Genomic DNA, 25215 nt, shown 5'->3' with positions numbered 1-25215 from the left:
CTATTCACACAGCCTTCTCTATACATACCTGTGTATTTTTCACTGTATTTTCTATCTCTCAACCTGCCAAAGATCTCAAACAGGAGATGTTTCAAACATCGAAAGATTGGGTTCCTTAGTGCAAATAAACTTCTGGGAACTTCAGACTTTCCAGAGCTTTGGACAAACAACTTTCCACACCTCTAAGCAAGTGTGTAGTTTACGAGGACAAAACAACAGCACCTTTGAGAGCACGACAGTGCTATCCTGCCTTTCTACCAGAGCAGCAGCACGACCCGCTCAGCAGGCAGTGAGCATATATCTTCCTCCAGCCACCCCCTTGCCATCCATCACTTCCCAACAAGCTGGGGAAGAAATGTTAACTCTCAGCCGGTGCCACAAGATCCACACACCTGCCTGTGCAACTGGACACTCATCCAGTGGCTGAGGGCATGATTGCTGATCCCATGCACACAACGAGCTGCTTTCACAAGGTTTGTACACTCAGTAGGGATAACTAGTGCTGCAGCGCTGGGGAGGAAAATTAACACCAAACAGAAAAAGAAACCCCAAAACTTAACTTTCATTTGCTCACTGTTGCAGGCAACAACAAAACCTGTATGACTTCCAAAGAGATGATGTGACATCTGAATCCCAACCATTCCATCATAACAAACATCCCTCTCTCAAGGTTACAAAAAAATCCCCAGACAAAGTCAGTTTATTCCTTGATAAGTTTTGCCAGTTAAAAGCATAGGAGCTAGAAACAGTAATGATAGAAAGGCAAGTCAGGAAACCATCATTTTATTAGAACAATATGAAATTTGCCATCTTTACTTTATCAGTCCGTCTCTTCTCCATTCTGGAAACCGTTAAATTTCATGTAGTAAACCTGCTTGGAAATAGGTGTAACTTGTGAAGGTAAGGTCATGACTCTGAAGCTGAGTGATATACTCCAAATCCAAGCATATCACATGAACTCCTCCATGCACCATCCCCCACCTGCAGTCACGGGCCGCTCACAGGATGGCAATGGCACTGCACAGCTGATCAAACCAAGCTAACAAGTGCTCATTTTTCACTTCTGTTGGCATGCAGTTCATGGTGCTTTTTAAAGGTGGTCTCTACAAGGCTGAAGGCTTGTGACTGTCCCTGGAGCAAAATTAGCTCAATTGCAGCACCCCAATTAAAGCCCACAGGACGCAGGTGGCCCCACCGCCAGCAAGCACATGGCTGCAAAGAAAGGGCTATTCACAAGCAACCGAGTCCACCAGTGCCACAATGTCCAGAGTTGAGCTGCAGGCACCAGCCTCACTGACTGACAGAGGGATTGTTCTCAATGCTTGTGACTTAATTTAGGGGTTATGCTCCAAATATAGCTCATGCCAGCTCTCCAGGGAAGATCAGTGCTGTGTCAAGCAACCTTATCATCCGAAAAAAGATGAAGGAACAGAAATACCACAAGATCTTGCAGACGAGAATTAATAACTGAAACATACTCATTGCAACCCTGCTTTTCCTGGGTTACCAGACTGAGGGCAGCTGGCTTTACAAGTTAACCACTCCACAAAAGTGGCAAACAACCTCCTAACTAGATAAGGACAGCTGTGGGGTTTGAAGTCTCAACCTTTGGAAGATGAGAACAAAACCACAAAAATTTGCATTTATATCTCAGCTTACCAGGAAGCTGTAGTGGAAGATTACTATTGAATCAATTGTCTCTGTAGCAAAGAGCTGCTTTTATGAGTTTAGGTGTGCGGGTACCAGAAAGCATTGCTTTTGTCAAAAAAGAAACACAGATACGCAAATCAACCCAAGACAAAGACAGCAAGTATTTCACACCCATGTTACATATAAGGAAATAATGCCATAACTTAACAAAGGATTATATATCTAATTTATATTACCTCAAATTTTATCTCTGTATATAGTTATCTCCATCTTCCTCCTTTATTCTTCAAGTACTGTTAAATAACATGGCAAAACTACAAGAAGAGAAGATGCTTCATTTTTCTACTGCACTGATAACGGCCAGGAGAACCTACTTTAGATATCATCAAACTGCAAGTATAACTAACCAGAAGATGAATTTTAAACCATGGCATTTTGTCTGTCTGTCATTCATTCCCTTACAAAGCACAAAGAGTCAAAGGAGTTGTCTGAAATCTTTAAAAAAACCCAAAACCCTAGCATTATTAATAAAATAGAACAATAAAAGTAATTATATAAGTAATTACATAAGTAATAATATTTTAGAAATATTTCACTCTGATGCATAAAGAATAAGAGCCAATGTTAATATTCATAAGTTCCTTTTACTTTCTTGCTTTCATATGCAAGCCAAAACCTAGAGGATTTTTAAGATAATGGAAATAAAAGTCTAAACCCATCACAGTTTGTCCATTCCTCTTCTTCCTTATTGATAGTCCTACCTTGTAGGCTTGATTCCAATGCTAATAAAACAGGGTCTAAATAAATGTGGACTGCTATTTTAGTTTCACAGGTAGGAAAAAGCATACAGCTATTTGATACTAAAAATAACAAGAAAATGCGATTTATAATAAGCCTTCAGTTATGTGCCACTATGTCCCATTTTGATGTAGACAGGTCTCATATTTGAAACAGCTTGTGTGAGTAACATTTAAAAAAAAGAGACAGCTTTCAAACTTATTCTTACTGTTATATCTGTAATCCAGTAACCACTGATGTGCTCTTAACTGCTTTAGGTCAGTAGTGTTTTTAAAACCAAGACCTCATAATAAACTCTTTCTCATTTTGTTACAAATTTAACAGTTAAGCAAAGCCCTACCATGAAGACTGCTTTGCGCCAGTTGTGTTTATTGCCATACAAACTGCAATGTTCCAGCTATATAATCCCACAGATTTTTTCTGGTGGAAAAAAAAAATCATAAGCAACAAAAATATTGAGCAGAAATACCATTCCTGAAATGCTTTAATTTATTCATAAAAAGTAACAACATGTTTTGCTTAAGATATCCTTACTGCCAGAGACCTTTCCATAAAAGAGTCTCATAGCCAGGAAAGTAAACCACCCACTAGTTTTAAAGGGTGAAAGCTAAAATGAAGATTTAATAACTTCTGTTTTCATTAGAATATTTTATCTTGGATTTCTATTTTTGGTTGTCGAATATGTTCCTGAATTTCCATCTTATAATGTATGCATGCAACATTTTTTGGCATCATAAAACAGAGTAAATGATGAATTGCCCTGGAATTCCCAGAGAATTAGTTCTGATATGCATGTGAATACCAAAGGAATCCATCAGGATTCCTGCTAATGGAGTGACTACAAAGAAAAGTTGGAACGATTTGACACTTATTATAAAGTTAGGATTTATCGGTCACTGCACATCAGTTAGTTTAACGCACTGGCAGAATCCTTTGTATTTGACATCTGAAAGTGTAAAGGAGAAAAATGTTTTGTCAGAGAGCTCTGCCTGCAATAAAATTAAGTAAAAATACATCCAGATTTTAATAATAATAATAATAAAATAAAAACACTACTAGCTAAGGAGGAATAATGGGCTTTGCTAAGTAGCGTATACGTTTCATGAACCTGCATATGGTCCTAAACACTAGGCACTGGCCCAGCATACATATTTTCTGTATAAATTTCCAAGCAGAATAAGAGTTTTGGGAAAAGCTACCAAAAATACAACTATTTGAGTGTCTACTTTTCTATCTCAGATTCTGAAAAGATGTATTACAGAACTGCATATTCCAGCGTATGCTCCTCCTATTCCAGCAGATGTCAGGAATGTCAGAAGAGAGCACCTGATTATCAGATGTATGTGCTCACTCTCCAAGCCACTGGGTGAAATTCATTTAATTGCATGAATCTCAAAAATGTAAAAAAAAAAAAAGATGTGCACATTAGAAGCGCATTTGGTCAGCAGGACAGATGGGTCTCCATCTGCACATAGCAATGCCAGATTACAGCACACAAAGCAGCTATACAAGTTCCTAACTTAAAAACCACTCCAGCCATGGCCACAGCATGTGCATAAACTGGGAAGTTAGGAACAGGTCAGAAACTGGGAGGGAAAAAAAAAAATCTGACTTTTTGCTATTAAAGTATAAACGTGTATGGAAAGGGCATAGACGAAGGGAAGATGCTCTTTCACAACACTTTACAATCATGCCCTGTCAAAGGCATGTTTTTGACCTTCACAGCCCAAGATGAGAAGAAAATCCATTTCCATGCCTGAAACACAGGACTACTGTGTGGAGAGTCACTGTAAACAGCAGCAGCTTATTTCTGGCAGTTGGATCTTAACAGGGACGCCTAGCAAAAATTTGTGGCACACAACCCTGCATTTCAATAATACCTTTGGTTTGGATAGCTGTAAGAAGTACATAAATGAAAGCCAGAATGTGGGCCAGAGCAAACAGGCTTGTCTGGGGAGCGGAGAGGGGTAAGAGGGTGGAGGGACCAAAAAAGTGGCAAAATGAGAACATCTCCTGAAGGGAAACATGTTCGTGCCTAATAAACACACTGTTTTCCACAGAACTTCATCTACAAAGCACACATCCTGTGCAATGTTTAAAGTGAAGCAGAACTAGCTTACGTAGAAAGCAAGGGACGCTCAGATTTTCATGGGACAACTTTGAATAAGATCCCAGTCTTTTTTAGATATTTTTTGTAAAGCGGGCTCATAGAAGCTTGAGAAATTTGTGCATCCTACCCTAGGCAACCTCAGACTGGCAGCCTACCTCCCTGCACTGCAAAACATACTGATACATTAATTCAGGCTTCAGGTGATTAATTTGGGAGAGACACTGTATTTCATGTTCCTCCACAGTTCTTTCTAAGGAGGCAGATTTAAATCAGATCCAAACCTCTTCTGTTTTGGAAGGTTAAATCTGTGTGTACCTCTCTGGCTAGGGCTTGCGTCTCAATTTGCTACAGGAACACAGACTTGTGTGATGAGGAGAGCCTTCTGTAGGAAAACCTGAGGAGCTTCACGGTAATTGTATCTGTTGCACATTTCTGACCCTCTTACCTGACCCTGGCTAGCAATGCATTTCTGCCAGGAATAAGGCTGATGTTTTGCCTTCTGGCTCAGCTTCAGAATGGTTGCCATTAAAAATAAACCCAACAAGCTGCTAGAGAAATATTCCCTTCTTTTCCTAGGGCTCAGAAAGGACAATCTTCCATTCAGACAAAGTAACAATTCCACTATCCATGAAGTGACAGGTTCAAAGTCTTTCTTGACAGTCAGTGGGGTCAGAAACATGAATGAGACAGAAGCACAAGGCCAGGCAGCCCAGCACTTGCCTTGATATTCAAGGGAAGGCATAAAATACTCAGTGTAGAAGTCATGACATTTTTATATTGAGAACAGCTATTTTAGAGGATGCTGAAGGGTTGTCATGGTTCCCTTGACCTCTCTATAGCTGGACACTGCAAGAACAAAGAGAACATACAGATCAGACCCATTCAATGGAAGACTTTCCATTAATTTTTATGGCATCTGAGGCTTGAGTCATTAAGCTATGCGACTTTACAGACAGTTACAAAAATAGATCTAATAAAACTCTGTCGAGCTCTCTGCAGCATGCGTAAAAGAGTTCTAGATTCTGTACAATAAGCAGAACACACAATGGTATGGCTTGATATAAAAGCTATTGCAGCAGTTATCTGAAATAGCTGATACAGCTCACTGAGTTCAGAGCAGTCACTCTAGACCCAGAAACTTTATATTAAATCACACAACTATGTAACCTTTTTCTAATATATATGAAACCCTGCCCTATCTTTACATCAAAACAAACTCTTCCCCTTTTCAAAATAAAGCAAATAAAATGTTTCTTTAACCATCAGCACCACCATTTTTTTTCCCCTCACTTTTCACTGTAAAGCCCTGAAGTCTTGTCAAGAAGGTGTAACAAAGCATCTCTGGAAAAATATTCTGATTGTGATTTACATTTGTCTCTTTGTAAATTAAAATTGATTTGAAAGCACACTAGTGGGATCCCTCCCTCTGGCATGCAACCACGCAAGTCCTCTATGTAAAAATAAAAATGTGTGCGTGTATATGCATACTAACGAAAAAGTTGTATCTATGCAAATGTACATTCCAACACACTTAAAAAGTGGGTATTTATCACAAGTAGAACCAGCTCTTTCACATGCTCATTATCTTGATAGACAAGATTACATGCAAATTTTATTCATGAAAAGTTAGTTCAAAGCACCCTTAATGTCCAGCTTCCCTAATAACAGTATATTATCTTCTATCCTCCTTTCCCTGAGGTGATCTGCACTAAGCTCATCAAAAAGTAACTCAAAACTCTTGCCTGCTCTGATACCTGCCAGGCCATCACTACCCACCGGGCTGGTCAGCAGCCAGGCACAGGTTGTCATTGCCACCCTGTAAAGCCGAATAAGTTAACAACTCCTTAAGCCATGTAATAGCTGCACCTGACATCACCTCTCATCAGTTTTGTTTCCCTTGCTCTCACTGCCTCCTGCTTTTGCACACTGTGCTTTCTGAGACTTTTTCTCAAATTCAGTGGAAATGTAGCCTCTTTGTGCACACCAGCTGCAGTGGGCTTCTATCCTAACACTTGGAGCAGCAAGAAATGGTAAACACAATAATGGTAAGAATTACGAAATGAACATATGTGTGATTAATGCACCATTAAGGAGATGGAGATGAATCCTTGTTTCAGACGTGGGAAGTTTAGCATATGTTGTGGGGTGGCTTCCTGTTTGAGTTAAGTTAGATCCTAATGAAATAGATTTTCAAAAGCCAAACATCTTAAGTAGATGATGAAATAAATCTCAGTGAGCTGGCCATATCAACCGCAATAGTGACGGAGAAGTCATTAAAATTAATGTATTTTCTTTAGTACACAATATGACAAAAAAAAACTGTGACTGTTTGGGTCTACATAACTGAGGTGTGAGCAACTAAATAAAAGAGTAGCCTGAAAAATAACCAAAACAGAAAACATGTAAAGAAAATGAAAATCAATTAGAATATTTAAAGAAAAAACAAACTGAGAAGACAGCAGTATCTCAGGACAACTGTGTAAGCTCAGCAAGTGCAGTTTACAATGTTTCCCAAGGTGCTAAAGTTGCATGGTAGATTCAGAGAATGTAAACTTCGGTCATGTTTACATCCAAGTTTTACTACAAAAAGCATAATCAAAACTGATTTCTACTTTACACCAGTAATCACTAATGGGCATTCCCTCACAGATGGACATACAGGTGAAACACAATAAAACAATAAAATGCACTAAACTAAGTCAATGAACTGAAAGGGACTGAAATCCTATTTAACAATGATTCTGCTGTATGAAACTCTGGTTCATCTTCAGCTGAGGAAAAAAATGTCAGAAACCACTGTAAAATTAAGGGTTCACTATGAACATATTCTCAAGGAGTATGCTGAGAAGTATTTGAGGAATGATTTTATTTTAGGAATAGGCAATTATTTTTCTACTGGTTTTGCAACTATTTGTAAGTCAACCTCCATACATGAACAATATCTAAAATATTAATACCATCTACTGGTACACTAATATTCTGCTCCTATATGGATTCTATTCTAACCTAATCCTTTTATCCTTTAGAGTACCTGATCAACATCATAAAATGGTAAGGAAAGCACTTACTAAACTTTGGATTTGTGAATCTCTATTGCATCAACACAGGGCAGTAAAACCTTTATAGCATATCCTATATATTCACCGTGCAAGTTAATACTTGCCTGAGATACAATATACACATGTTCCTAACAGGTACATGCATAAGATGCATACACATAATTGCCACCACACTCCCTAAGGCAAAACAATAGCTTGTTTAGTAAAATAATTCTTTGTCCAATTTGGTAGTCCCTAAATAGTTTCTCCAAATAAAATGCACTGAATTAGTTTTGGCCTGTGAAGTGTTCATTTTTCTTTTTTCCCCAGCACTAAGAAGCTCTTACAATCTGTGATTTCTTTGTGGAAGAAATGGTATTTTCGTTCTGCTTTGTGCTCGGTGCTGTATAAAAACCAACAGCAACAAGTACCTACTCTGACACATCTGACACATCTTGCCCAGAAAAAGGAAAGTTCCCTGAAAAACTTCTTATCCTTCTTTCTGTTTCCTCTGCCCCTTTCCCTTGCTTCTTCAGTGTACCACTGTGCACTCCTTGCCTCTTTATTTCTATTTCTCTGGATTTGGGATTTCTGCCCCCAGCCCTTTTCAAGCCAGGTCTGAGATCCCTGAATCAGTCTCCCACCTGTCCCTCCCTAAGGACCACAGCTTCCCCATGTTGACTGAAACCCAGCGGTACTGCCTTCAGGGATGCACTGATAAACGAGGAGAGCCCTCCATGCCTTCCCTAATTTCTCACCACCTGAGCAGCCAAATCATGCACTGGGACCTTTCCCCCCAGCTACAGTCACCAGAGAGTGGAGGAGAGAGGACAGCCCTCTCCGGCTCTGCAGGGAAGCCAGGGCCCAGGAAAGCCCGGCGGGGATGCAGTTTACCCCACATTTCTTCTGGCTTGACGATCCTATTGCCTCATCTGCACTTACATGGCAAGAGCTATGGGGCAGCACTGCACATTTATTCACACAGCACCCAGCTCAGCAATGAGCATCCCGACATTTAGAAATACTACTATGCTATTACAAAGTTGGGTGTGACAGCAAGGGCAATTATTTATTCCTCCTGTGCCATTTAAGAGGCTTACTTCCAAGAGACAGGCACTCTCCTGCCATCCATGTGAAGGTTTTGGAAAGGAGGAAAGGGAATCCTGGAGTATCTGCCTTCACCTGAAAATCCAGTTTTACAAAGCGTGAAAAAACACTGTTCTGTATACCAAGGCACGATAAGGTCTCTCCTCTGTTTTGGCAGTAGATGTGGAAATTAGTTATCGTGGTTGCTGTGCCCAGCAGTCCAGAGTACTGTGTGCCCCAGAGACACTGCCCTCGATTTACAGCTGCGAGCGCAGAGGGCAGCCTAGCTGTCAGCTGTGGAAAACCAGAACATTGACATTTATACTGCTTTCTCAAACTCTGCTACTCTATTTTTTTCCTGGTAGGAATTCAGCAGCTTGCAGCCTGGAGGATACACCCAACACTTCTGTGTACCCAAGGACTAACCTCGCCTTCACTCCTACCGCTTCCTGACGGGCTGTCTTTTACCAGGAAAGGAAACAACCATAATTGAGCATGGCAGCAATCCACATTTCCCCATGTAATCGTAGCAGCAGAGGAAATGTTTTCCTGTAGCTCCTGTAAGCAAGCTGTGCCTAAGCACCCCCCTCACCAAGGCTGCCCATCCCGCCTGCCTGTGATGCCCCTACAAACCTTCACTTCTGTAGGGACTGGGTGCCCACCGCTAGCACAGACGCAAAGGAGTTCCCACTCTTTGGTGGCATTAATAAGCTAGCTTAAATAGACACCCCACATTTATACCAATAACGTAAAACCAGAAGGACTCACTCTGCCCTGAAGCAATTCAGTGAAGCCTCAGCTTTTGACTCTAGCAGAGGTATGGCACTGTTAACACACACTCTCAACCACTGCAGGTAGCATACAGATGAACTAAAAATAAAGCTGCTCATGCAAATCTTCATGGTGCTGGGCTCACGTTTTTTATCGTCTTAACTAAGCATCTTGAAGTCTCTTCGGAGACCGTTTTATTTAGGAGCAGTAATGCACAGTTATCAGGGGGTTTCAGTTCATTTAATTATGTTGAACACAATTACACTCCAGTGGGTCTTAAAAATGCATGAATCTATTTAAATATTATTTAGATGCATATCTTTTAACTACCACAGACTGCACAGGGCTTCATGTTTATATCAATTAGGAATATCAACCTAGCAATAAGAACTCCATCTCTTGCCAGCTTATAATCCTTTCTACTCTGGGATCTCCTATTTTATTTGCTCATTTCCCTTTATCTGTGTACAATGAAGATGGGCTTCTTGCGTTTCTGTGTGCTCGTGTTGCTTCATCGTTGCCAAAGCACTTCCTAATTAGGCTAAATAGGCCTCTTACCCAAATAAAAGAGAAATATTTCTGATTACCTACAGAGCAAATCCTACAGATTCTGGGCTTGAATATTGTGGTTGCCGTATCGCCCACATATTTCAAGCACGTATCTCTCTGAAGGGGCAGCATGCAATTTATTAGTTCCAGGAGCTCCCCAATAAGCAGGATACCATGTGCTTATTTCAAGGAAGTGCTTAAGCCCGTGGGTGCTGTCAGTCCAGTGGCTCTGCCCACTGATAACAGACACCAGGACATGGAATGAAACTGCATCAGAGGAAGTTCAGATTAGACATTAGGAAAAGGTTCTTCATTTTGAGGGTGGTCGCTGGAAAAGGCTCCCCAGAGAAGTGGTCATAGCACCAAGCCTGTCAAGAGTTCAAGGAGTGTCTGGATGATGCTCTTAGTATACGGTTTAGTTTTAGGTGGTCCTGTGAGCAAGGAGTTGGACTCAATGATACTTACAGGTCCCTTCCAACTTGAGATACTCTATGATTCTAGGTTGCTTTTACTGGAGGCTGAATGCATTACTCAAGTGTTGCACATCAGAGATGCACATCAAACTGAAGCATGAAACAATTTGAAGAGCCCCACATGGCTAAAGAAATCATAAAAACCAAAAGCTGGCAGAACCCCAATGTCAATAAAGCTCACAAAAAATTGCATGTGTCTACAAAACCCCGTAGATGGTTCTGACCAACCCAAAGCCCTGAACCACAGGTTGAAAGACAACTACCGTAGATAAAGACACTTGGACTTGGAGGGTAAGCTACATTCTCACTTGAGCAACTTCTCTATGCATAGCTACTTGAACATCAAAAGGAGAGCATCCCACTAACTAGCCATTTGTCAGGCGAGTTGTCATGCCAAAGAAAAACATCTCACCTAGTTGTAAAAATGACTGTTACATGAGAAGAAAGTCTCAGATGGAAGGAGTTTGCTCACAGACTGCTTCTGAGTTGAAAGAAGAAACTGCAGTCCCAGGGCACACCAAACCACGAACCCAGCAAGAACGGCAGGACAACCTATGTACTAGGATGCATCTGAAGTACCACAAAAACAGCAGGGAGCTCCCTGAGCAAAAGGCATAGGTTACACCACTTTTGACAGTATGCAGCATTATCAGTTTCAAATCAAAGGATATATAGTAAATAAGTTGCCTCACGCATAAGGAATCAGGAATTGAAGGGAAACAAAGATTTTGCTGTATTACTCTCTCAAGGATAAATGAGAATAACATGTTTTCAGATGTGGAGATGTCTTCAAAGCTTGAGAGGTACAACCCAAAATACAGAGGCTGGTTCAGAATGAGCTAAGTGTGAAGAGGGAGTCAGGGCATCAGACTGCCTTTAGCAAAATAATAAATGGTGCTCTCAGCCTGTTTTAGCTAACCAGTCCTCTGCTACAAATTACCCATTTGAAGCATCTGCTGGCAATACCTGAATGGCATAAGTTTACATGACTCATGGGCACATCAATGGTTACCCACCTATAGTCTGTATTTGTCTTTAAGCAAAAACAAAACAAGGTGCAACCAATGAGACACGGAGGCTTCCTTTGCCCTCTGATATCCCTACTCAGCACCTGAAGTGAGCCGTGTCATTGCTGAACCAGGCTTAAAACCCCATTATTTACTTCCCACGTGCTCCCTGCCCATCCACACCATTCAGCCACCTCCTCTGGGCCTCCCCAAAGCCAGTCTGCATGCTGACCTTCCCCTGCCAAGGTCCCACTGCGTGCTCCAGTCATTTCCTGCCATGAAGGCGGCAATTCTTCCTTTCACATGATCCTCCTAAATCCCTCTTCCTAGCAGTTGCAAGTTACCCTTCTCAGCTGTGACTCTCTTCACTTTTCTACCACAGAAAAACAATTCTGGATACTGAGTCACTGCACCTCCATCCCTTGTAAGACTCTGTTTCCTCTTTATATGAGAGGTATTTTCCTAAGAGAGGCATGAGCCTGGAAAAAAGAAAACCTCATTGCTTTTTTTTTTTTTATTGCTCAAACCCACACAGCAACAGATCTAAGAAAGGCAGAAGGGCCAGAGAGGAACTAACACACTTTGTTACCTCACTCCCCTCTCCTTTTCACAGCAGTTTACAAAATAACTGACTATCTGTAAGCACTTTGCGGTAGTTGTAATTAGCTTTGGCAGATGAAAAATGAAAATTTTTACAATCTTTTGTATTCTAAGTACATTGGAGACAAGGATTAAAAACCACAAGTAACTTGGCAAAGATTACTTGAAGAAAGTAACGTTCCATCAGAGAGAAAAAGCAACATTGTGAACATGCACCTCTTTCTTTCCTTTCAACTTTGGTAATCAGGAACTCAATCTCCACGCTGACCAAACCCAATGAGACTCATCATGGGCAGGTCTGTAACAAGGGTATGCAGAAACATCCCTTACCATTCTCATTTATGCATGAACACACACCATATGCTGTATGAAGCAACTCTTCGTCATGCCAACATTTTGATTAAGACCTTGACCTTATGTTCTCTGTTAACTTCCTGAGTTTAGATAGCTATCATGCAAAGCTTAGGTTTTACAAATTTTATCCATCTGCATGTATATACTCACTCCCGGATGCTAAAATCTAAACAATACATTGCTGGATCTAGGCTGAACAAGAAACAATATACCTCTCTGAGCCAACAGGTCCCAGTATCCCTTCAGTTCAGTACACAACAGAACACACCACCACAGTGGAGAGGAATGACACAGGATTAGACTCCATTTCATGCCCCATTGCAAAACACTAAGAATAAAGGTAGCAGTAATTAACGAGAACAGAATTTTTAAGGACTGACAACCATTTTCCACTACTTGTAGCTGATGAAAAAAGAAATGAAATAGACCTTTCCCTCAAACCTCTCCAAACAATGAACAGGACACATCATCATAAAATAAAATATAATGAAGAACATGCATCTTTCAATTTTTATTTGTACAGGGCACAGCAAGCAAGTGGCAACTTCCACATACAAGCTGAAACACCGACAGAGAAACTTGGATAATTAAGAGGAGACACCGGGAATTTGCCATCTTCCTTTATAAGGAAAACATGACCTCAGAGAAACTTTAGATAAGTATGGTATGTAAAAACACAGAGAAAAATGTCCAAAGAATTTGCCATGTGCGGAGATTCACAACGTGCCCCACCAGCAGGAAATCTGCCTTTTCTCAGCCCTTTTTCTGCAGTGAAACGAAAACAGACAGACCTACGGAAACGTCCTACGGGGGAAGAGAGGTTTCTACCTGTGCTCCAGCTGCACAGGGATGTCAGTGCCTGCGCAACTTCACTGCGGTAGCTGGAGCTACCTCTGCTGTCAAAATTTTTCAAGGGATATAAGCAGCCTGCAAGCAGCCTGCTCTTACTTCCACAAAAATCAGTGGCAAATTGCAAGTGACCTCAGGAAAAGCAGGAAGTCAAACAGCTTCTGTGGTGGAGATCCCCCGCTGTGTTTGCTATGCTGAAAAAGCCCCACATTTATATGCCAGAGATACAGCAAGAAGCAAATACCTATTCTGAGCCTAATTAGTCCTCAGCCTGACATGAAGCATCATGTAAATGCAACAAAGAACAGGTCAGAAACCAGCCAACATGGCTTAGTGCAACAGGCACTAGCATCCCTGCTCCACTGCCCATCAACTGCTCTATTTTGTGGTACCCCCAGTGCAACGGTTGACCATGAGCTTTCAATTGCTTGCTTGACTAGAAATTTCCTCGCCTTGCCAGTTTATTTTGGTTTTGAAATACAGTATCTTTATTAGTATAAAACATGACTTATTCCCACAACACGCTCTGAAGTATCGAGTTTTTGAAGCATAAACATATAGTCATGTTGAAGATGGAAACTTGAAGACAGAAACCATGGCTGACATACAATATGCAGCCTGCCCCCACCTTTTCCCATTTTACAATGGTGGTTTATGAATTCTAAGGTGGTAAAGAAGCCTAATAACAGAGTGGAAATCACAACCTGCAAGTTGTGGTGCATATTACGTATGAATACAAATACACATGCATAAAACAGGATTTTTCTTGTTGTCATCCTCACAGAATATACATTTCAGTTTAAATGCAAAACATTTATTATCAGCTTTCAGAGCTACTGCACTAAGCTGGCCAGCCACTGAAAGCTCCAAAACTCACAAGGATTAAAAATTATTCTGTATAACTGAAGGCTATGTTTAAGCCTGTGCAGCAATAACAATATGAGATATGCCTAACAGGGGTGGTGGAAAGAGATGAGCCTCAATTTAGCAATAGAAAACAAGTATCTTCAATTTCCACTCCATCTCTAGTATTGCACTAGAAATTTCTGATGTAAAAAACTCTTTCAGCTGAGCTGGAACACATGGGAGACTGCAAGCACAAAATCCAAAGAGAATGATTGTTTCAGAACTGTAAGAGATACAGATAAATAGAGATGATAAACTTAGAATACAAACACCCAAACATCTCCCCAGTTGTAAGTGCATAAAAACCACAGATTCTACAGCAATGACGTGTCAATTCTAGAGGTATTTATTATGACCATTAAGATATTATTCTGTCAGGCCAAACACCTTAAAAGCCTAAAATGCCTTTCCTGAAGTGCAATGTAATGCTATGCAATCAGCCCTAGCACATGTTTTCACCCAAACTCCAGCTGTGGATGTACACTCATTGGAAGAGCTTTTAACGGTACCACCATGGTGCAATGAGCTCTCATGTTCAGTGCTCTCAAATCCATTTTTTCCTCCATCGAGTTAGACTGGGGTTACAGTCGAGCAGTGAGCTCTGCACAGCAGGGTCAACTTTGTGCTGTCACTGAAAGAACCAGGAGGTTCCTGGTCCTTTCATCTGAACTTGTGAAGGAATGACAAAACTTGCTTTTTCCTTTCTTGTTGAAAACCTATGGGCCACACACTGCTCCAGTATAAACAAACTTTGTGCCTTAAGCTCATGAAGTTTTTATGCAAACAGTGCAGAAATCAGACCCTTCATCTTTTGTTCTTTTCTTCATCTGTTGTTCCCATCATACCCATCAGCACTGCACAAAGCATCTTCAGTTGCAAGCAAGAGGGTTAGGAACATCCCGCAATCAAGAGATTGCTCCTGTACCCTCCATTTAATATTGTAACAAGCGTGGTACTGTTTTCACTACCATCTATTGACTCTCGTCATGCTCGCTGCAAAGCTTTCAGAGTATTGCTTTTATTACTGTGTTAAATAGTTACCTAATCTCCTTTACACACACACACACACACACACAGAGAACACACTGAAGGTGGAGAATGCTGTGATATAAAATTTTAGCGTGCCCTTACCAAAAGCACCATATATCATTGTAAACACCATGAAAATAATGAAACAAAAAAGGATGTATTTATATTCCTGATAATTATATTACCATGCTTGTAAGCTTCAATGTGTGCGTCTAGCTACGCGCATAAGAACAACCATATTTTTTCCATCTGGAGGCCTGATCACGTAAGCTGATCTCAATAGCACATCCCTGTGTTCATGCAGGGCCACCGGGAAGTCAAATCAGCAAAATCGAAAGGGCTTGTAGCAAAGCAGACCTGCAACAGTGCTCCAACCAGATCGCACTCTGATCACAGCACAGGTGATTAGGTACCAGTTCTCCAATTTATCATATGACTTTCCATAAAAAGGCCTAAAAGTGTGATTTATGAATCACTGTTGTATTATATTCTTCAGGTTGTTAATCTAATTTTCCAGTTATACCCTGCTTAAAACTGTTTTCCAGATAGTTTATACAATCCCCACTCTCAATTTCAAGCTCTTCACAGGAAATGTGCCTCTAAAATTAGTACGTAGCTCAAAAATGCTTATCCAGGTGTCATTAAAACTTAAACCATTAAGTATTTTATTATACTAATCTTAGTTCAAAGAAAAATAGTACATTATAAATTTGTGCTTCAGAACATGGCAGTAGACAAGAAAGGTCTGCTATTACTGTAAGCCAGGAAAAATGTTCAAAGTACAGCCGGCGTACCCACACCTGACCCACAACACAGCTACTGCACTGTGGTGAGGGCAGCTCCTTTTATTTTTAGAGTTGTGATTTTCCATAGTGGAAATCTGTGTTGTGAACCCCTAGGTTTGAATGTGTTTCAGGGAACTGTGATGCAATTTCTTCCTGCCAATGGGACAATTAAGTCGGTTTGCGACAGTGGGATAAAAGCCCTCCAGATCTTTCTATCTAATCACAAAACACATGCCTACCTACTTCTTTAACAGAGAATACGCTTTTATAGTACAAACTTAATTTTTAGAGACTTGCACATCTTAAACCCAGTTCCTTCTTTTTCCTAACTTCCTAATGAAAAACCTGGAATCCAAATTCTTGCAAAGCCACCTCAGCATTTCTGCAGCCACAGCCACCACCTTCCTCCCCCCTCTCACTGCCAATAATGGCAACAGGCAAAGCAGCAGGTTCATTAGTCACCGTCACACAATCGCGAAGAGGAAAATTATTAGCAGCACTTTATGTTAAAACAGGTATTGTGACAAATCACTTTGCTGGGTCATTACAAAGTAATTCTTATTCATCCTGTGTTACTGAACCTCCTAAAGTCCAAGTGCAATGTGCACTCGACAACTGTTAATACCATGAGAATGGGGTAAATGGAACAGGAGGAAGCCTGTGCTGCCGCAAGAAGGAAAAGCTACAACCAGAGACTCCAAATAATGGAGGGAGACCCAGGAAGGCACAGGCAACAGGGCTGGGCACACTGGCACCCTCTCCTCCACCGGACCACCTCCAGAGGAAGAAAAGTCCCGAAGGAGCCAAGCCCAGGGCCAAAGGTGGAGCAGTTCAACCGGGGTCTGGAAGGAGAGGGAAGTCCTTTCTCCCCCCCTAACTCAAACTCCCTTGCCCCAGGCACTGCCTGTTTCATCCGTCCCTTGGACCTGCACCACATCCAGCAGCGACCCTACTCTGCTGCACCCCGGTCCCTCTGCTTAGCTCATGTGGCTTCACCTCTCCGCTCCTCTGTCTGCACAGCATCTCCTGCAATCAGTGCTAATTTATATTGATTTCTAGACAGCATCAGAGTAAGTTAGATTAATCATTATCTAGTTCTGTAAAATGCCATTTACTCTGAAATACACTAAAAATAAGGGTTTTTCACCTGACTGTAGAAAATAGTAACCAGCATATATGGCATAATACACTGCATTCCCCAGAAAAAAAAACTCCTTTAAATACTCATTGTCCCACACGTGCAACACTCTTTCATTTTCCACACCAGTTTTCACATTTTCTTTCTGTTTAGAGACTGCCATTTTTTTCACATCCACAAAAGGAAGGAGGCATCATTACAGGCAAATTCTGGCAATCTGGTATTCCACTGCTCTTAAAAGACAGAGAGAGCTTGGTTGATTGACTTTCAAAATGTGAGAAAATATGCAGAAAAAGAGTGTTTCCATATATGGATAATGGAGCCAGTATTCACAACAAAACAGCAACACACTGGAGAATAAACTTTTATCACCAAGATTCATTTTTACCTTAAATTTATAGTTATTCTCAAATAAACAGCAATTCATAGCAGACAAAGAACAGGTATATTAAGATCTTCCCTACTTTTTCCTCTGCAACTCAAAGGCCAGGGAAACACAGAGTTTGCTTTCAAGAAAGAATGAAGAGGGGACCAGAACCAAAACCTTTTATCATTCCTGACTGCGCAGGGTCTTGTGGGGACTGAACTGTCTGATGGAGACATCTGTTTTATGTGGACTGACGTGCAAGAACAAGCCTAGACCAAAGGTTATCTCTATGAGCTGTCTTTCTTCATGAAGGGATTAGCGTTGCTAGGTGTAACATTGCATGGAGATGAAAGGGAAAGGAGATGCAACAGGTTAAGTTTAAAATATTAAACTGAATCCAACACCTAAACTGACAGTCACTCTCTGTTTTGATTTCGTTATTTGAAAGCAAAACAAACTCCACAATACCTGCTAGTTTGAAAAGCGGAGGCCAAGCCTTCTGGTTTTATCTTCACTGTTACAACTGGGATATGCTTTAAAAACGGACTCCAAAGTGGAAGTCTGAACAAAATTGTTTTGAATCAGAATGTCCCAGAGTGCTTTTTGACCTAATTACACAGCGCCGCAGCCATTTTTCCGACATGTCAATAAAAATCAGGAAAAAAGGAACATATTGCATTCTCAGAAGCATGTTCTGCCTGGAGCAGCTACTTGGTTGCATGCACCTTTCCACACAGCTGCTCTGAGCGCCGATGGCTTCAGCTGGAGTGGCCTCTTGGTGCCAAGCAGACATCAGAGAAACGGAGTCATCCGAACAAATGAGACACCAGGAGAGCAATGGAGTAGAGAGATTTCCACAGAAGGTCACAGCAAACTTATGATGGTTTAAGGAAAAGCAATCCTGGGAGAAATCTGCAGCTTGTGTGAGCTGCCACTACTCCTCCTGGCAGTCCTCCGACTGCTTTTATCCGTCAGGGATCTACTTCCCGATCTCTCCAGATATCCAGACTCCCTGGCTTAATATCAAATTCTTTTCCCCAAAGTATGTTAGCCAGTATGTAATTACATGTTATCACAGTAGTATTATCAGCTGGTGTCTTTCTCTCTTTGGTTTGTTTCTTTATTACTTTGATAAGAAATTCAAATAGTCACTGAAACACAGACAGCAAGATAGATTATATATGTAAATATTAGGGCTCCCAGTATAAACCCAAGTGCATTTTATTGTCCTCAAAATACTCTGTTCTCTTTAGCTAACAGCAGATGGTGGGAAAGCATTATGTTTTTTCTTTGTGTAACTGCAAAATATTATCAAAAAGTAAAGCATTTTTTTTTCAGCTCTTGTAACTGATTCAATAGTTTGAAACAAGAAACTAACTGTCACTTTGAGGAAAAAAATAGCTTGAGAGACTTCTGATTTCATTGCATCTCTTCTAAGTTCCTCCATATCTTTTGCATCTTGGCCATTGAAGACAAAAGCTCCTCAAGCAAATGGACGTTTTCTTCGCTGAAATCCCTGCTCTGTCAAAACTGATCAGAGTTTTGCCAATGATTTCATTAATGTCAGGATTTGTCCCAGACACCTGTTCTAGCTCTGCTATGCAAGAGTGAAGAACATCCTATAAACAAGAAAGACACTGGAGTGTCTCTCCTGTATATGTTTTGAAAGCTCATTTTTAAAAGAATGAAGTTTATGATTTTCACTTCACATTACAATTTGTTTTCAGATCTGATCACATACAAACCTTCAGACTCTTAGCAACAAAGAGTGTGCTATCGCCATATCAATACATGCTTCTATGCCAAAAATATCCCTTTTCATGGTGTTGAGTTTTGGGGATGCAGAGAATTTCCACATTACTACTCATCATCCACCTACTGCAATCTCTCTCCATCCACTTTTGCTTTGAGACACTGCAAATTATCATTAACCAGTACATTCCAAGATGTGCTTGCTACAGACTAAGCAAAAGCTTTTAAGTATAATTATGTTATCTAATGAGCTCCATTAACAGCACAAATAGCTTTGAGGTGCTTTTACCACAGCTGCACCTATGGAATATTTCATTAGAATAAGTGCAAAAGGGAAAAGTCACATTTATTTCATCAAAATCCCAGTACAGCCACAAGTACACTCAATATTTGTCAAGTATAGAGAGAGTTATTATGTGACTTCAAAGTCCGTAAAATATGCTGCTTACAAGCAGCACTTGAAAAGTATTTGCTTCCCCTCCGGATCTGGGATCTGCCACCGCAGGTTCCTGCTAATGAAGTCCTATTTTAAGGAACCTAAATAAATGTACACAAACAATGAAATATATTTATCCACTGAGTGAAAGGGGCTCAATTTGTATTTTAAGTAACTGCGGTACCAAACACCAGCTGGACTGATTTCTATGGCCTCTCCTCCTAAACCTGCACCTAGAAGAGACACCACCACGGCCACCACCATGCCCCACAAGGCTTCCAGCAGGGCCAGGGGGAGGAAGGCAACATCTTCCAGTCCTCCTCCTCCCCACTGCTGCAGCTCCTCAGTATGAGAGGGACAGAATCAGGCATTTCATCATTTTTATGAAGAACACCTTTTTCACCGTAAGGACAGCGAAGCAGTGGAACAGGCTGCACAGAGAGATCGTGCAGTTTCTGTCCCTGGAGGTTTTCAAGACCTGACTAGATAAAGCCCCAAGCAACCTCACCTGGCCTCAGAGCTCTCCATGCTTCAGCTCGAGGTCAGTTTAGATGCCACATAACACCCTTTCTAGCCTGCATCATCCTACAATCATTGCTTAAGAATGGAATTTCTCTCATTTGATCAACAAACTTTTGATGATTGCTTTCTTCATTTCATTCTAGGTTTCCCCTCCCAAAATCGTGGCTCTTCTCTCCTGCCTCTTCCCCTCTGCTAGTGCATCAATAGCTTTCAAGCTGCTGCAGGGCCAACTTACCACTGCACAAACTTCATAGAGCCATTCCCAGTGAATCACTCCAGTGCCTACCTCTGTGCTCCCTAAACATTTTGGATCATGAATTACTGTAAATCCCAAGAATTTAAGACCCACGGTGTCACTTAACTGACAACACGAAAGAAGTAAGCCAGCTATGCAGGCCACTGTTGTGGCCTCATGGACCACGACCAACCATCTACAGACTTCCATTTGGAAGCCACAAATCTAGTTTACTGTTTTTGCCTTTCACGGCACAGGTTTGAAAGGCACAAAGCTCTACGTACTGCAAAGATGAGCAGTGAAAAAGTGACTGGAGCTACCTCTTCCTTGCCTTCAGACAAGTACAGAGCACTAAATAAGTTTACACTCAGTTCATATTAAGACATATTTTGCAGCCGCAAAGACTAGAAACTCTTTAAAAACCTAAATCTGAAGAAAGCTGACAGCTTGCAGCAAGAACAGCTTCTGTGAGATAAGTTATTATTTGAGATCCAGCACAAAGGTATCTTTTCATATTTGTAATTGTCTTGCAAAACAAATCACTGCAGTAAAAAAAGATAATAGTGCTGGGTGATGTTTCCAACCAATATAAACCAGCAACCTTATAGTTACAAGACGATTCCTTCCTGTAAAGCAGACCAACGCTAAGACAAATGACTTTACCTTAGTTTTATTAGAAAACAAATAACAATAATTAAATAGCTCTGTTTTCCCAGGAAGGAAACTAGCTTGTGCAGCCAGAAGAAACCTATTCAACTTATTAGTTGTGTGAGAATCAGGTCTTTTTCTGCACTGAGCTCCAGCATGCTAGGCTGTTGGTTTGGCCTCCTCAAACACTCCTTTCCCAGGCATCCAATAGCACTTTGCTCTTACTAAATGCAGTACTGAAACCTGCCAGAAAAAGAGAGAAAGAGACTGTTCATAAAGTACCAACAGTGTGCTCCCTACAAACTGGCAGAACTGACTCGGCTTGCATTCTTAGATTAAAATCATTAACAGTGAAAGAGTGTATGCAGCCGGGTGCTGTTAAACTGAATGCTATGTCATTGGAGAATTTCTATGAAGAAAAGCAATACAGCAGGTTTTTTAATCTTACTTTGAATATTCACAATAAAGTCCATGAGGGAAAAAAAAAAAAAAAAAAGAGGCATAAAATGTGAATCAAATTCTCCGTTCAATTCTGTAATACTTCTGAATTCGATTCTACAAGTCTACGATTCTTCATGTTCTACCGCACTTCTCCAAAAGGCATTTCTCATAATATTCTTTACTGTCTGTCGGTTTATTAACAACAACAAAAATTAATACACATCAAGCCTATTCATTTGCTTTTAAAATGAATAAACAGGCACTCCGCTGTTGATTACCACATTCCTGTATCACTGGAAAACTGCCAGCTCCAGTAGGTATATAACATTAGTGTTTGTTTTTTTGCTGAGCGGCAGTCCTCTGTGGTAATTATCATCTTGCACGTAAAGTAAATATTACTCTCTCTCTGCCAGTAGAGGTAAGGAATCGACTCTTCCTGTATTTTTACTCTTCGCCATCCAGTCCGTCCTGTCGGTACGCTACGTGCCCACGAAATACAATTCCCCGAGCCCTCGTTACCGGGGCCATCGCTTTTGTTTGTAACCGGGGAACGACGAGGATTACTCCCTCCTCAGATGATCACCGGCGCAGAAACTCCACGGGCTCCAACCGAGCAACTCCTTTCCAAAAAAAAAAAACAAACAACAACCAACAACCACCTATGGGGACTAAGAGCTCCGAGACCGGCACCCGTGAGCGCCACGGGCCGCCGGGCAGCGCTGCTGGACGGGGCCCAGGGGGCCCACGGGCGGGCGGCGCCCCCCACGCGCCACGCTTCCCCCGCGCCGGGCGCGGGGGCGCCGGGCCACGTGCGTGGAATGTAGAAACGGCGACAGACCAGCCTTTCGCCCAAACTTAACCGAATCCGCCAGCGTGTCGGAGCGACAGGAAACAATGCGCCCATTGACCAGCCTGAACAAGCGCTTCTGCGTGTGTAAACAGATGCCGGCTCTGGCCGGCTCCGGTAAACAGCCCCATCCCAGCCCCGCTGCAGCTCCCCGGCGCCGTGCCTGCCCCGCTCCCCCGGTGACAGCGGAGGAAACGTTACTCCGGAGCGGCGACTGAGGCGGTGGCTGGTACAACCCTTGCGTTTGCCCACGGAGGAAGTTTCTTCTGGGATGTACGAGCCGCCGCGGCGGGGACACGCTCCCACCCGGGCGAGCTCCGCGGCAGGTGCCGGGGAGACCCGGCGCCCCGCAGCCCACGGCGGGCCCCCACCGCCCCGAGCCCGAGCCCGAGCCCGCCCCGGGCCGCCAGCCCCCCGGCCCGGCCGCACTCACCAAGATGCCCATCACGTCGGCCCAGAGCTGGGCAAACGCCTCCGACGTGCCGCTCTCCGCCGGGACGACGGCGGCGGCGGCGGCGGCGGCGGCGGCGGCGGCGGGGCCGCCCGCCCGCTCCCCCTCCATGCCCTGCCCCGGCCCGGCCCGGCCGCCGGATCAGCGCCGGCTCCCCCCCGCCGCCGCCGCCGCCGTCCCGCCCCGCCCCGCCATGCCTCCCCCGCCCCGCCCCGCCCCGCCCGCGGCCCGCCCCGGGACACGGCCGGACGTCCCTGCCCCTGCCCCTCAGACTGCGGCCGCGGGGACGGGACGGCCGGCGGCGGCGCCCACCCGGCGGCAAAGCCCCTCCTCTGCCGCTGGCGCCGGCCCCGGACCCCCCGCGCCCTCAACCGCGGGCTCGCCCGGCGCACGTGGCCGCCCCGGGGCGGCAACAAAGAGGCACCCCAGCGTCCCCCCCAAAACCCAGGGGCTGGGGCCGGGGCTGGGCCCGGGCCGGCGGGGCACGCGTGGCCACCGGGGGTGGAGGGGACGCTTGTTGCTGACCGGGCTCCCCCCGCCCCGTGCCGGCGCCGGGAGCTCCGGCGGCAAAGCGAACAGTTTTCTGATACACCGCGGGAAGATGAGCCAGCCGCCCTCGTACCGCAAGGGAAGAGGGGCCCAGTTAATTCGGAGTTTTAGTTCAAGTACCGGGACCGCGTCATTCTCCTGAGGAGAGGAGAGCTCCGTCACCAATTGCAGCGTAAAAAAGGGCAAAGCTCTCCTTGGGGAAGCACTGTGGAAATGCTGCCTCTATCCATGACTCCTGCTTCCTGTTACTTCCTCTTCTCCCCCTCCCCCCCCCCCCCCCCCATATTTTAACAAAATTAACAATCCCCAATTACAGACAGCAGTAGGAATGCTCCTGCATCCTTCCTAGGAAAACAGCCGAGTGCCCGCGCACACAGACTACAACACGCGTGCAGGGGAGGTGTATTCAATAACAGTGGCCAAACCCCACTGCACATGGGGTGGAAGGAGCAGGAGAGGTCAGCAGGAGCCCAGGGGATGTGGTGCTTCTCCTGGCCTGCCCACCACCTCACACCTGGCTTCTGCTGAGACTAACAGCAAGCAAATCCTTTAGTTAGTCTTACTGCTCATTCCTAAGCTTTGAAATGCTCAGATGTGTCTTGAAAAGCTACTGTTTCAAGCTGCTGTTTATTGGAAGCACCTGCCTGCACAGGGCAGGAGGAAAGGTGATGTATTTAATGGACGTGCAGCTGTCAGGCACTGGCCAAGCATTTTAAGAGCTCACATCTTTGAGTGGTTAGTTTCTCCAGCATGCCACCAGCCCCACTGGCTGCTAGGCTGGCTACATGCCCTGCACCACCCAAACACAACCCAGAGCCTGGCCTTGTGCTTGGGCTCCCCCACAGACCCAGGGTCTCCCAGCACCAGCCTCCCCCAGCCTCGTGGTCGGCCCCGCAGCTGACAGGGCTCACACCCATTGCGTGGCACTGGTGGCCTGGTAGGACTGGAGCGACAAATGACACCATTTGCCAGGGCTAAAAATAGTTTTTGGAGAATGCATAAAGCAGAAGCGGGGTGACTGTGTGCTCCTCATCTTCTCTCTACCTTCCCAGCGATGTTCTTTTCCTGTCCTCAAAGCTAAGGTGGCTTGTTTAACTTTGTAGGCTAGCACCAGGGAGAAAAGCTGATCAAAACGCTTCCTTTCTCAGCAACTGGTACGCAAAGAACAGACCAAAAATTTTCAAAGCACTGTGTTGTTACAGCTGTTGCTGTAGTGGTGAATGGCACACACAGAACAAACAAAAGGGGCGGGGGGGGTGTCACAGGTAGAAAATGTGCTGGAAGTGGTAAAGAAACCCCTGATGATGTAGAAATATGCACATTTATCTTGACCCTTCTTTAGGGTGCACATGTAGGATACACAGTACGTAATTCATTATGTTATTGACTAGTAATGAGAAACAATGAAAGGCCCAAACCAGGTATAAAATCTCTACTAACTGACCTTTAAACTGTATATGACTATAAGCCTAGGAAATATGAGGATAAAGGTGTGCCAGTGCAGTCTCTCTGTACTTTGAGATGGCTTGCATAATTCAAAACTGGTTTAATTAGTCAGGAGTAATTTACTTAGTGACCCTCTGAAATCCATGTTGAACCACTTACAGTCGTGGTGCCAACCTACTTTCAAAATATCTGAACAAGGCACACTGTTGATCTCAGGATTTAGGTACACTGGGCTCCTCTTGTAGATGTTGTTTTATGTACATTGGCTTTTTTATATTTTGGAGGTTTACTTAAAAACATAAAACCAAACCAAACAACTTTGCAGCACGAAGTCTAAAAAAAAAACACTCATTGTTCTGACTCAGGCATTGATAGATT

At 43.2% G+C, this 25215-nt stretch overlaps 1 protein-coding gene across 4 annotated transcripts in view; it reads right to left on the bottom strand.

Annotated features, from left to right (window-relative positions):
- SASH1 (SAM and SH3 domain containing 1) overlaps nt 1-25215 on the bottom strand; it is a 565878-nt gene that overhangs the window by 102554 nt on the left and 438109 nt on the right. Inside the window, exon 1 of one of the 4 annotated variants that reach the window (XM_064446998.1) lies at nt 22825-22982. The exons of the other annotated variants lie outside the window; for them this stretch is intronic. Coding sequence (XP_064303068.1) covers nt 22825-22953 — 129 coding nt within the window. The 5' untranslated portion in view covers nt 22954-22982. Of the gene's footprint in view, nt 1-22824; nt 22983-25215 lie in introns of those variants that run through there. 4 annotated transcript variants of the gene reach the window in all.

The sequence above is a fragment of the Phalacrocorax carbo genome, chromosome 3, assembly GCF_963921805.1.
Source record: "Phalacrocorax carbo chromosome 3, bPhaCar2.1, whole genome shotgun sequence".
NCBI lineage: Eukaryota > Metazoa > Chordata > Aves > Suliformes > Phalacrocoracidae > Phalacrocorax > Phalacrocorax carbo.
This window is presented reverse-complemented; position numbering and strand designations above follow the sequence as displayed.